This window comes from Giraffa tippelskirchi, chromosome 1, assembly GCF_054371585.1.
Source record: "Giraffa tippelskirchi isolate mGirTip1 chromosome 1, T2T-mGirTip1v1.2.pri, whole genome shotgun sequence".
Classification (NCBI taxonomy): domain Eukaryota; kingdom Metazoa; phylum Chordata; class Mammalia; order Artiodactyla; family Giraffidae; genus Giraffa; species Giraffa tippelskirchi.
Genome location: NC_137275.1, coordinates 89,878,299 through 89,891,278, shown reverse-complemented (window position 1 = coordinate 89,891,278; position 12,980 = coordinate 89,878,299). Strand labels below are relative to the sequence as shown.

At 38.0% G+C, this 12,980-nt stretch overlaps 1 protein-coding gene and 1 long non-coding RNA gene across 2 annotated transcripts in view; one reads left to right on the top strand and one right to left on the bottom strand.

The window, feature by feature from the left end:
- The window catches only part of LOC145503779 (uncharacterized), a 122,245-nt gene extending 113,251 nt beyond the window's left edge, over positions 1 to 8,994 (top strand). Inside the window, exon 2 of the long non-coding RNA XR_014051747.1 lies at positions 6,349 to 8,994. This is a non-coding gene — a long non-coding RNA (uncharacterized LOC145503779). The remainder of the gene's footprint in view (positions 1 to 6,348) is intronic.
- The window catches only part of TET2 (tet methylcytosine dioxygenase 2), a 146,309-nt gene that overhangs the window by 36,515 nt on the left and 96,814 nt on the right, over positions 1 to 12,980 (bottom strand). Inside the window, exons 3-4 of the mRNA XM_081484028.1 lie at positions 1,943 to 5,394; positions 242 to 332 (exon numbers count right to left, since the gene is read on the bottom strand). Of these exons, the coding sequence (XP_081340154.1) occupies positions 242 to 332; positions 1,943 to 5,348 (3,497 nt within the window). The 5' untranslated portion in view covers positions 5,349 to 5,394. The remainder of the gene's footprint in view (positions 1 to 241; positions 333 to 1,942; positions 5,395 to 12,980) is intronic.

Sequence of the window (12,980 nt, the reverse complement as noted above, 5' to 3'; positions counted from 1 at the left end):
TTTTCTGGCATCCATCTCAAAGTGGGCAGCCCATGCCAGCTTGCAGGCTATTAGTCCTGTCAAATATTGTGACTCTCTGGTGAATAGCACAGTGTGTAGCGTTGGCAACCCTGGAATAGCTAAGCCTACTAATAATTACTCAGTTTACAATTGTTTACTGCTTTGTATGTGAAAGCTGGAAAAATTCTGACATATACAAAAGGATAACCGTTCATCTGCCCTGTGCCTTCGTGTTAATTACCTTTCTTCCATGATTTCTCTAATAGCTGCCACATTAGGACCTGCTCCTAGATGGGTATAAAAAGGACCTTCATCTTTTTCAATAATTTGCTCTGTTGAGATAATAGAAGATTATTATTTTAGACCTCAATTATACTAAATATAAAGGCTACATCCACAAAGCTTATCCCCCAACTGTACAGTAAGGGCCCTAAATGTGACTTTAAACATTTTTTTTCCTTTAAAATGAATAAATTGATGGACTAATCTATTAAAAAATGTGCCAAATAATTAAGTATATGTACATTCTGCCTTTCGGATAAAAATATATTAAATACATTTCAGATATGGGATAAGGAGCTATTTTAAACCAAGTAAGTGGAACTAAACAAAGAAAACAGGAGGGAATTAGAATATATTATATGTAATATCAACTACAATCCAATTTTTTAAACTGAACAAAAAAATTACAGCTTACTAGAAGCCTGCCTGCTATTTGGATGTTAAAAGATTAAAAATAAAATCTCCTGTCCTATCTCACCCCCCAGGATCTTGTTCAGTTTATTGTCAAGATACCTTTTTCTCCTCTTCTTTCCCCACAACATTCAATCACTCTGTTTTGAAAATAAGAACACTGAATCCAGATCCATGTTTGTATGTACTTTAGAACAACTTAATGATGAGAGAAAACTTGAAGAGAGGGTCAGATAAAAGGAAGAGGCTCTTGCATACCATCAAAGATGACAAGTGAGGGAAAAAAAGGGTTAGTGTAGTAGGAGCGGGACGTGAAGATGAGGATAACTTACCCAGTGTTGTCTATGACATGTGTGGCACCTTAGCCCCATGAGGCAATAATATTAACCACACACCAAGGGGCAGTATAGATCCTCCCTCCATCCTCCTATAAAATGTGGGGTGTCCCATTGTGAGAAGAATAACATGGAGTGGGTGGACTATTAGCCACAGCAGTTTAACACTGGATTTTACAAATGTCTTCTACTGTATCCAACAACACACCTATCAAGCATCTTGAATTTTAACAAAAAGAAGCTTGTTTAAAAAAAAAAGGGGGGGAAATACCATCTTTTCTATCAAATAGATGAAATTTTAAAGAGAAAATATTATCAAAATAAATATAAATCACACAATGTTTCAAATGAATACACACAGAAAGTGCAACTTTATGAGTATTCAGAACATCAGCATTATAATTTCCCCCAACTCACTGAGGCAGAAGGATGATCATTTCTCCCTTAACTGGAAGTTAACCTTGAAAGACTACTAATACATTCAACCTTGAATTAAAAAAATATTAAAAGCTCCTAGGTCAATTTGCATATGGCAGTTATTTTGCGATTTTAATGAGATGATTTTACAGCTTGGGTATCTCTCCAGGACTTGATACACAGAGTTAGATAGATTGATTAGTCTAAAACAGATACCTTTATATTTTAAAGGGTTTGAAGGTAGGGACAAGTGAGCATGCACAATTATTTCAATTTTTTTTTTTTGAAAAATTGAGTGTAAATGAAGTTCTCTCTTGCACAGCACAAGCATCTGTAATTTAAAGACAAGAAATGTCAGCTTCAGGTTTTTATGAGCCTTCACAAATTGCTGCCAGACTCAAGATTTTTTAAAAAAAGAAAGAGAAATCCCATATCTGAAGGCAAATTTGCTAATTCTGGATAAACACCATGTGTCTCAGTACATTTCTGGCACTTACCTACACATCTGCATGATGGGAAATCATACTGAGTCTTGACAGGTGTATCCAATAAATTTTTTATAGGAGTATCTAGTAATTTGGAAGGTGACTCTAAAAAATTATTGAGAACAGAACCAGCTGTTCTTTTGGTTGGCGTCTTTTCTGAGGAAGGCGTTGCTTGCTGCTCTAAAGCTGGGGTGTGGCTCTCAAGTTCCGCAGCAGTGGTTTGTCTACTTAAAACCGTGACTGGCCCTGACATTTCAACTTTTACTTGCTTCTGTGATTTGAGATTAAGAGCCTTATGGTCAAATGATGATTTGACCTCAAATTGCTTCATATGCTGCTCCATGGTCTCAAGGGTGCTCTGCTGCTGCACACTGTCACAGCTGAGAGGTGGAATCTCTTGCTTGGGTATCTTTTTCCACATTTTATTTTCTGGCTGTGCTGACAAGGGGCGCATACAGGCATGAGGTTTGGATCCAGGCTCAACCTTAATTGGCCTTTGCATCTGACTATGGCAAGACTCGGCTTGGAGTTGTGTTTGCTGCTGTTCTTGCTTATGTAAGAGGTGCCACCTCAGAGCAGCATGCTTTTGAATGTCCTTCTGAGGTGGGGTCTGAACATGAGTTCCTGTCTGATCGGGCACAGGGAACGCATTTGCTTGGCTTTGCATCAAGTACCTTTGCTGAGCGAGTTGTTCAGCTTGTTGACCAGACACGTCTTGGTTCCTACTTTTATATCCCTGCAGAACTGAAGCCTGTTGAGGCTTTTGTTCCTGTTGTTGAAAGCACCTGTGAAGAATATCTTGCTTAGGGGTCACATTATTTGGAAAATATTGCATGTGATGCACGTTTGGGGTCTTGTTTCCTGCAAACAGTTCAGAATTTACAGTCTGTTCTTTATTGTCTGGAACCAGTTGTATATGGTTTGAACCAGAAATCTGTACTTTGCTTGCATTTGACTTCAAGATCTGACCATAGGGGGAATTTATACTGTTCATATTCTGTACTTGCTCCAGTCCCATTTGGGGATTATGAGTCTGGAACTCACTTGATTTTGAATATTGATCTTCACCAGGAAAGCATTCTTCTACTTTAACCTGGCTAAAGAACGTTCTTTCTCTTGGCTCATCACTGTTGCCCTGGAGATGAGAAAAGGTCTGGGGCATTTGTTCTTTATTCTTCAGCTGTAATTTTTGCTGCTGTTGCTGGTTTTGAGAGAGATGTGAATTCTGGGGTGGTTGTGTTTGTGCTGCCTGCTTATGAGGCTTATGATGCAAAAGGTGTGAATTTGAGAAGGGTTCAGTCTCTGAAGTCTGTTGATTCAAGTGCTGTCTTAATGTTGGGGGCATGAGTTTCTCAGTTTGGGGATCTGGTCTTTGTTGGAAATGACATCTCGGGGCACACAATGACTGCCTGTGAGTGTCAGCTGAAGGCTCCATTTTGGAGAAGTGCACCTGGAGGGAAGGGTTTTGGAACTGGAGATGCTGGTCCACTGTACCTTGAGACTGCCCTTGATTCATCTCAACTTGGTACCTTGGTGGCCTCTGCTCTGGCTGCATTATTTTCTGGATGTAAGCCTGCCCTGGGAGCCCCCCAGGCATGTTGGAATTTCCAGTGTATTGTTTGGAGGTCATTTGATTGGAGGGGTTGGACTGATACTGAAGAATTGACCGCAGGGTTGCCTCGTTACATTTTAGATGGGATTCTGCTTGATGATAGTGAGGGGCCTTCAATTCAATCCATCCTGGTTTCAGACAGGGCTGTGCTGGGAGCATGAGGTCACGTGTTTGTTCTTTGTCTTGACTCTTGAGAATCTCTTGCTGTTTGTGTCCCATCAAATGCTGGCAGTGATCCCGTGGATCTCCGCCACTACGAACAATCGGTGGGTTAGGCTTGAGATGTTCTGAAAGTTGTCTGGTTTTCTCAGAACCCAATGGAATAGTCATCGTCCCTGGAGTCCGACTGTCATTCCTGTTAACACAATTATTCTGAGGCCTTACTGGAAGCATCAGAGAGGTGTTGGATACATGGGCGGAGGGAGTGGGACTCTGGGGTGGTGGTGTCTCATGTTGACCCTCTATTTTCACTTCCCTTAAAAGAGTTGGTTCACTTTGGTTGGGGTAGTGATGGAGTTCTTCCAAAACCCCATCATTCAGAGTGCCGTTTACTTGAGAAGGAAGCTGAGGAACCTGTGGAAGAGGAGGAGGGGGAGAAAGAAGCAATTGTGATGGTGGTGGTGTGGTAGTGGCAGAAAAGGAATCCTTAGTGAACACTGAGCTTTGCTTGAAGCAAGCACCATTCATTTCATTTTGCTTTAAATACCGTTCAGAGCTGCCGCCAGGAGACTGCAAATTGCCGCTGGGACCCAAGCAGAATTCTTCACCAGATCCTAGCTTTGCAGTTCCTTGGATGTTACTGTTTTCTGCCGGAGATGGGCATATCTCAAAAGCAGACTTCCGCTGTTCTGGTTTCTGAAAGGGGCAGGCCCCTAGCGTTGCAGCTGGTTTACTGGCACCATCAGCCTCACAGCCCTCAGTCGCTGCTGTGGCTGGCTCTGGAGGCAGCTCAGAGTTCGAGGTCTGCAGGAAATTGATCTGCCCTGAGGTATGCGCTGGGTGAGTGACCTCACAGGACAACTCATTAGTAGCCTGACTGTTAATGGCATGTATGTGAGATGTGGTTTTCTGCACCGCGATGGAAACACAATCTGGATAATATTGAGACAGTGTTTTTTCCAGGAGTTCACCGTGTGTGTTTTCCATGGAAGAGGCAGAAACTGTAGCACCATTAGGCATGAGCACTGCCTTGTTTTTAAGAAGTAATACAATATTCTTGTCGTGGTACTTAGCACTTTTCTCCTCCTGTTCGTTCAGAATCTGAAGCTCTGAGTTTTCAGACCCACCACAATTGTGTGTTGGAAAATTGGTGAAATCTTTCACTTCATTTTCTTGGGCCGCAGAGCTCACAGATTCCCTCTTACCACTCATATCGGAGACATTTGGTTGACTGCTGCCTTTGTCTGGATTTCCTTCTTGGCTTTCCCCGAAGCTCTTTCTTTCTCCATTAGCCTTTTGGTCTGGTTTCAGTTTCTTGTTCTGATGGAGCCCAGAGAGAGAAGGTTCACTAACTGTGCGTTTTATCCCTCCATTCTGCAAACATCCGGAATACCCTCTACCTTCCTGTATGAAATCCGGACTCACGCGACTATTTTGGCTTCCTTTCGTGTGGGGTATTCCATAATAACTTTTGAAAGACTGCCACTTGGTGTCTCCATTCACTTCCAGATAAGGTCTCTCAGTTAATGGGCTTCCATTCTGGAGCTTTCTCGCCAGAGGTTCTGTCTGGCAAATGGGAGAAGAAGATGGTATCAGGAATGGACTTAGTCTGTTGCCCTCAACATGGTTGGTTCTGTCCTGTTCCATCAGGCTTGCTTCGGGGCCATCCACAAGGCTGCCTTCTGAATGAATTCTAAAGAGCACAGAAACAAAACAATAAAGTACATTAATATATATCTAACACTAACAGTACACCTTACAGAAAAACTGTGATGCTCCTTTTCATGTCTCAGAGTGACAATCAAGAGCTACTCAGGATATGCTTATTCTTGTCTTCCCAGCAACCCTCAGATATTTAAGTTCACAAAAAACAAAGATCAAAATCACCAGCTAATGTGAGAAGTTCATACTGTATTAGTAAATATTATCAACTTCCTTCCCAAATAATTTTTCTTGTCAAAATGCTAAAAACAACAGAGGAAGAATACCTCCTTTCTTTCTTCTCTAGCACCTTCCATATCCAGTCGCTTGCCAAGTTCTATCAATTCCATTTCCTGTGTATTCCTTGAATTATCTTCACTGCGATTTAGTGGCCAGATCTACATTAAATTGCTTCACTTTCTACTGCAGTCATTTTTTAAAAGATTTTTCTCTCGAACCCAGCTTGTCCCTTTCCCAGTCCTTCAAGGATCCTTCAAACTGCTATCAAAGGGAATGTTCTAAAATGCAAATCTGATGTCATTCCCTTCTTCACACACTTTGGTGGTGGTTTGGTTGCTAAGTTGTGTCCGAGTCCTGCAACCCCATGGACTATAGCCCGCCAGGCTCCTCTGTCCATGGGATTTCCCAGGCAAGAATACTGGAGTGAGTTGCCATTTCCTTCTTCAGGAGATCTTCCCAACCCAGGGATCGAACCTGGGTCTCCTGTATTACAGGCAGATTCTTCACCGACTGAGCTACCAGGGAAGCCCGCACACTTTACTAACTCTTATTGCCTGCATTAGCAGTTCTCAAGCTCTTTACCCAAACACACCTGGAAGACAAGGCCCAGTCCCTGCAGTGTTAACATTCCAGGGGATGGGGTATAAGGGTGAAAGTATAATTTATAAGATACCCTTTCTAAGTGATTCTGTATTTTCCTCTACAGGATCCGGCTGCCTCCTCCTTCTGCGAATTGCTGCATAATAGACATGGTTTTTCGTATGCAAGTTTCTATTTTTCTGTCCTCTTACTTGCTCCCACAGATTATACTCCAACCATAACAACAGCTTATAAATACCCAAACATTGTAAGCTGTTTCAGATCTCCATGCTGTTGTTTTATCTCCTAGAATGCCTTCCTAGTCCCTTTATCATGCCCAATGACTCCTGTATCCAGCTAAAACTGTCTCAGATCACCTTCTCTAGGGATTCCCTCTTGATTTTCCAGAAGAATTAATCACTCCCATTTCTATTCTCCTTCTTTACCTTATATATAGTCTACTGCTGAACACATCACATGCAACTGTATCTTGCATGGTCTCTATTACTGTGCTGTGAATTCTTTAAAAATATCCTACTGTGTTTATTTTTGTGCTTACTATAGAGTAAACATCTAATCAGTTTCACTTAGACTGATATAAATTTATTCATCTTGAGTTCATTTCTTCATTTGGTCATTCATTCAAACATTTTTGAGACCAATATTGATGGACATTTGAAAGTCCAAATAATAGGGAAAGCAGGATGAAATGGGCATTAAAAATAAAAAATAATCCATTATATAAAGTGAATGCTGCCCCATTTATTATGGAGTCATGCTTTATTTTCCCACAGTTTTTCTCATTAAATTTATTTTAAGGATGTAAGCAGAAAAAGAAATCAAGACTATTTTCCCTTTGGGCTATAAAAAAGGTCTATTAAAATAGCCACTGCTTACTAACCAGGACAAATGAAACAGAGGAAGAAATAAATATTGGAAAGCAACACTAAAGTTACCATTTGCAGAGAATAAGATTGTCACTGGCCAACCAAGAGAATCAACTGAAAAACTGTTACAAAGGACAGTAAAGTAGCTAGAGAAAAAAATCAACCACCTTGGTACCTAATAGCAACAACTAGTCAGAAGCTTTGGTGAAATAAAAAACTAAACTTTTCTTAAACACTAAGAATACACTTAAAAAGGTATGTGAAAGACCTATCTGAATAAAACGTTAAAACAAGACTGAGGGATCTACAAACACAAACACAAAACAAGTAGAAAGGTAATATATCTTCTTACACAGTGGTCAAATCAACCAATTCATTTAATATATTTTCATAAAAATACTAGCAGAATGTTTTGAGGAATTAAGAAGCCAGACTCTAAAGTTTATATGAAAAAATAAACAAACTGGATATCCAGGAATAGTGTGAAAGAGAATTGTAATGGTGTCTGAGCAGGGCAGTAGCCAAATTGAAAGATATTAAAAAGCAACAAAAGCTCTACTTAAAACAGCTTGTACTTGCACATCAATAGATAATAGGGTGTTTATAAGACCAATGGAATAGAATATAAAGAAATATATTCAAACACACATATTAATAGGGTATGAGGTAATATTAGATTGATGGGATAGTTTTCTGAAAAAATGATGAAGTTGGATTAATACCTTATACCTTATACCAAAATACATTCTAGATAGATTTAACATCTGAATATGGAAAACAAATCACTAAAAAATTTAAAAACAGTCTTACAAAACTTAAAAGCATAATCTAATGACTGGACAAGTTTTTTTGTGACACAAAATCTAAAGCCATGAAAGATGAGGAAGTTCAGTAAAATGTATGCATGCAAACATAAACACCTAAGCAAAGCTAAAAGTTACAGAATACTTTTCTTGATATGAAGACTCATACAACTTGACAGAGGGAAAAAAAAAATCAACCATCAAACAGAAAAAATGAGTCAAAACTCATAGACATAGAGGGGATTTAGCAATAGCTACAGAATTTCATAAAAATGTCCTTTAATTCTTCAGTTTTAAAAACTTTTCTAACAAATATGCTCATACATATGTGTTAAATGATGTATGCACAGTGTTTTGCACTAGCAAAAGTTTGGAAACAACCTACATTTTCAGATAAAGTATTTCCAAGTAATTAAATGAAATAAAGCTGCAGGACAGTATGTATAAGAATGCCACAACCTGTACATTTACAATAATAAAAATAAAATGAGCTCTGGTTTAAATACTTTGCTTCCAGGAAAAGGAATGGAGAGGCTGGAAAACAGCACTGAGAGGGAGATTGCCTTTAACTGTGTCATTTTATAACATTTAGGCATGTATATAAATAAATAAAACTTAAATCAAAAGGCCATAATTCATAATGGACAAAGAAAAACATCAGAACAAAGTGATATCTTAATTTCTGCTGGACCTACTTCCTTTCAAATATTAAGAGATGGCCTAGATGTGCATAGTCACTAGTCACAAACAGCCACTGGGCCTTTGAAACCTGTTTAGTCCAGGTTGAGTAGTTCTGTAAGTATAAATACACACTGTATTTCAAAGAACTTAGTGTGGACCAAAAAAATATAAAATAAGTCAACTCTTATTGCATGCTGAAACAATGCTGTATTGGATATAATAAGTAAAAACAGATCATTGAATTTCACTCGTTTCTTTTTACTTGTTTTACTGCGAGTATTGGAAAATTTTAAATTTCAAATGTGGCTTATGTTGCATTTCTATTGGGTAGCTCTGAGCTAAACTGATACTTGTAATCATTGATAATCTTTAATAAAAATAACCTTTAGCTTTCAGAATCATTAATATTGATTTGTAGTCTTTGATAAGGAGGTTTCTCCAAATGAGGGCATTACCATTTCTCAAAAATTAAGAAGCATATGAGAGGAGCCAAGATGGCAAATTAGAAGGAGCTTAATGAGCAAACCAAATCACAGCAATCTACAGAACAACCATCCTTGAAAAAGACTGAAACCTACCAGAAAACACCTTCTACAGTTAAAGACATAAAGACAGAACCACAACCAGACCAGTGGTGAACTCCCAATATAATCAAATCCCATAACCCTCACGTGAATGACCCACAAACTGGAGAATAATCACATCACAGAGGTTCTCCCACAGAAGTAAGAGTTCTATCCAGCACCGGGAAGAGGAGCCCTCCAGAGCATTTGGCTTTAAAGGTCAGTAGGGCTTGACTGCAGAAGCTCCCCAGGATTGGGGGAAACAGAGGCTCTTAAAGAGCAGACACAAAATCTCATGAGCGCCAGGACCCAGGGTAAAAGCAGCAGTTTGATAGAAGCCTGGGCCAGACCTATTTGCTGGTCTTGCCAGGATCTCCTGGGGAATAGTGGTGGATATATTGGGGAACATTCATCTGTGTGAGCTTCCCAGGAGGCTGACGTTTTGGCACCAAGACCTGGCCCTACTCAATAGCCTTAGGCTCCAGTGGTGGGGTGCCTCAGGCCAAATAACAAACTGGATGGGAATGCAACCCCACCCATCAGCAGAAAGGCTGCCCAAAGACTTCCTCAGCCCACAGCCTGAGAATGATGGGAAAAAAATTTTGCAGATAACGCTATCAATAAAGGCTTGATTTTCAAAATGTACACACAGCTCATACACCTTAATATATATATTTTTAAAAAATCCAATCAAAAAATTGGCAGAAGACCTAAATAGATATTTCTCCAAAGAAGACATACAGATGGCCAACAGGCACATGAAAAGATTCTCAACATTCTTAATTATTAGACAAATAAGAATTAAAACTACAATGAATTATCACCTCACACCAGTCAGAATAGCCATCATCAGAAAGTCTACTAACAACAAATGCTAGAGAGGGTATGGAGAAAAGGGAACCCTCATACACTGTTGGTGGGACTATACCTGGTGCAGCTGCTATGGAGTTACCTTAAAAAGCTAAAAATAGAGCTACCATATGATCCAGCAAGTCGACTCCTGGACATATATTAGAGAAAACTCTAATTTGAAAATGTATATGCACACCAGTTTTCACAGCACCACTATTTACAATAGGCAAGATGTGGAAGCAACCTAAATGTCCATCAACAGATAAATGGATAAAGAAGATATGGTAGGAGCTTCCCTGGTGGCTCAGTGGTAAAGAATCTGTCTGCCAGTGCAGGAGACATGGGCTTGATCCCTGGTCCAGGAAGATCCCACATGCCGCAGAGCAACTAAGCCTGTGCTCCACAACCATTTAGCTTGTGCTCTAGAGCCTGGAGACACAACTGTTGAGCCCATCTTAGAGCTGGTGCTCCACCAGAGGAGAAACTACCACAATGACAAACCTGTGCACTGCAACAAGGAGTGGCCCCTACTCACTGCAACTTGAGAGAAGCCCACCTGTAGCAATAAAGACCCAGCACAGCCAAAAATAAAGAAGATGTGTATGTATTGAATATATATAATGGAATAGTACTCAGCCATTAAAAAGAATGAAATAATACCATTTGCAGCAACATGGATGGACCTAGAGATTATCATATTAAGTGAAGTAAGTCAGACAGAGACAGATATCATATTAGTATTACTTACATGTGGAATCTAAAACCTGATGCAAATGAACTTATTCACAAAACAGAAATAGGCTCACAGACATAGAAAATAAACTTATGGTTATCAAAAGCAATAGAAGGGGGTAGCAGTGGAAGGATAGGGTGGGGGAGATAAATTAGGAGATTTGGATATGTATACTACTATATATAAAATAGGTAAACAACAAGGACCTAAAGTATAGTACAAGGAACTATACTCATTATCCTATAATAACCTATAATGGAAAAGTATCCAAAAAATAATATATGTGTGTGTGCCAGCATGTGTATGCATATGACTGAATCACTTTGCTGTATGCTTGATACTAACAAAATAAAATACTTCAGTTAAAAGAAATTAAGTAAGAAGCACAGATATAAGCTAGATAATTCTTCATAGAATTAGGTCAATTATTTTTCCAAATACTATAGCAAAAAATGCTTTTTGGCAACTGTAAAATCGATTAACGCATACATCAAACAAAATGTATTTATATATATACATATATATATATATACATTATATTGTTATATGAAATTTGCAGGCTCTAAATATATATTGTCCTACTTACTTTTTTAGATAAGTAATATTTATATATTAAGTGGAGACTTCTCTGTAATGCAGAGGATGCGGATTCAATCCCTGGTTGGGAAATAAAAATCCAAGTCTTGTGGTGTGACCAAAAAAAAAAAAAAGATGTTTATATATAAAGTAATACATTATTACAATCCATACCACATAATTTGGACATTCTTTAAAGTGTCAAGGACAGAATTACAATGGATGGAGTTTGCAAATCTTTTATGAGCATAATAATAGCTTCTAAGAAGAAATGAAGGTGACTTGAAATTTATTTCAATATGGAGTTTTAAACACTAATTTAATCCTAGTATTAGAACTATTCTGTCCATGACAGCAATTCCTTTACTAAGTATAACCATCAGATGTAGAAAGTAACATGGTTAACTCTTTCAGGCAGGACAGGAAAATTATATATTATCTTTTCATTTTTGGATGGGGATAACTAGTTATTTGAGAATTATTTGTTACTGGTCTATGAATCTAATTCAGACAATTTAAACCAAAAAAGTGCCATTTTAGAGGGAGAAAAGAGAAATATTTTCTTTGACTTTAGTTTGTCTTGGACCACACTTTTTGCGTATATGCCCCAGAATATTACACAATCCAGGAGACTACTTGCAACAGCGCTTTTCAAATCACCAAGTGCTTTTATACTAACATTGGAACATTATTTACCTTGTAATGAAGGAAGAAAGAAATGAGACCTGTTCATTTTGATCATTGTATAATACTGAAAAAGCTTTCCTGCTGTAATTTTTACAATGTATATAAATAGAAAAAGTTTTTTCAAGCTTACAGAAGTCAATAATTTGTATGTAAGACAAAAAAATCTTCCTAGATAATTTTTATCTGCTAAGCTGTGAAAATAGAGCTAGTATTTTTACAAATTCAAGGGGAAACAGGAAACTTTTTTCATAATTAAACTAAGTGGCTTTTTTTTTGAATGAATGTAAATTTTTATTAGAGATATTTTTGTGTGGAATTCCTTTTGCCTCACAGAGACTAAAAACAGAAATAGATTTTATTCATTCATATTTGTTCTTCTACATGACTGATGGCAGAAACATTTTTGAATCCTCATAATTGAGATTGAAATGGAATATCCTTCATTTTTCCTACACTAGAGAGCATATAATTAATATGATGTATAGTACTAATCAGGATGCTATTCCATTGTGAAACAATATTAAAATGTTTTTAAAGTGATACCAGCTCTTGGAGGTTTGTATATGATAATTTATACCAAATACAGTTGTCAAATAGTTAATGCCAAATAAAAGTATATCTATAAAAATCAGAAGAGAGAATTCTCATTTTAGAATAAGATTCAATTTCTACAATAAGGACAATGACTCATCTACAGGGACACTGGCCAATCAAAACTAAGGCACTAATTTTTTCTTAAAACTGTTAGGAAGTTTGTAGGCAGGAACATCGATAGAAGAGCCTTTGGCAGACCTAGAAAGGAAGACTGGCTAAGCTTACCCAGTTATTTTTTTTCATGGTGTCAACACTTAATGTTATAGCATTTAGTCACAATTTTAAAATGAATGGTGAGCTTTTAACATATTCCTTAAGAGATGTTCTGACAGATGATGGCTAATTTCAAGCTATCAACCGCCAACTCACAAAATTCCTGAAAA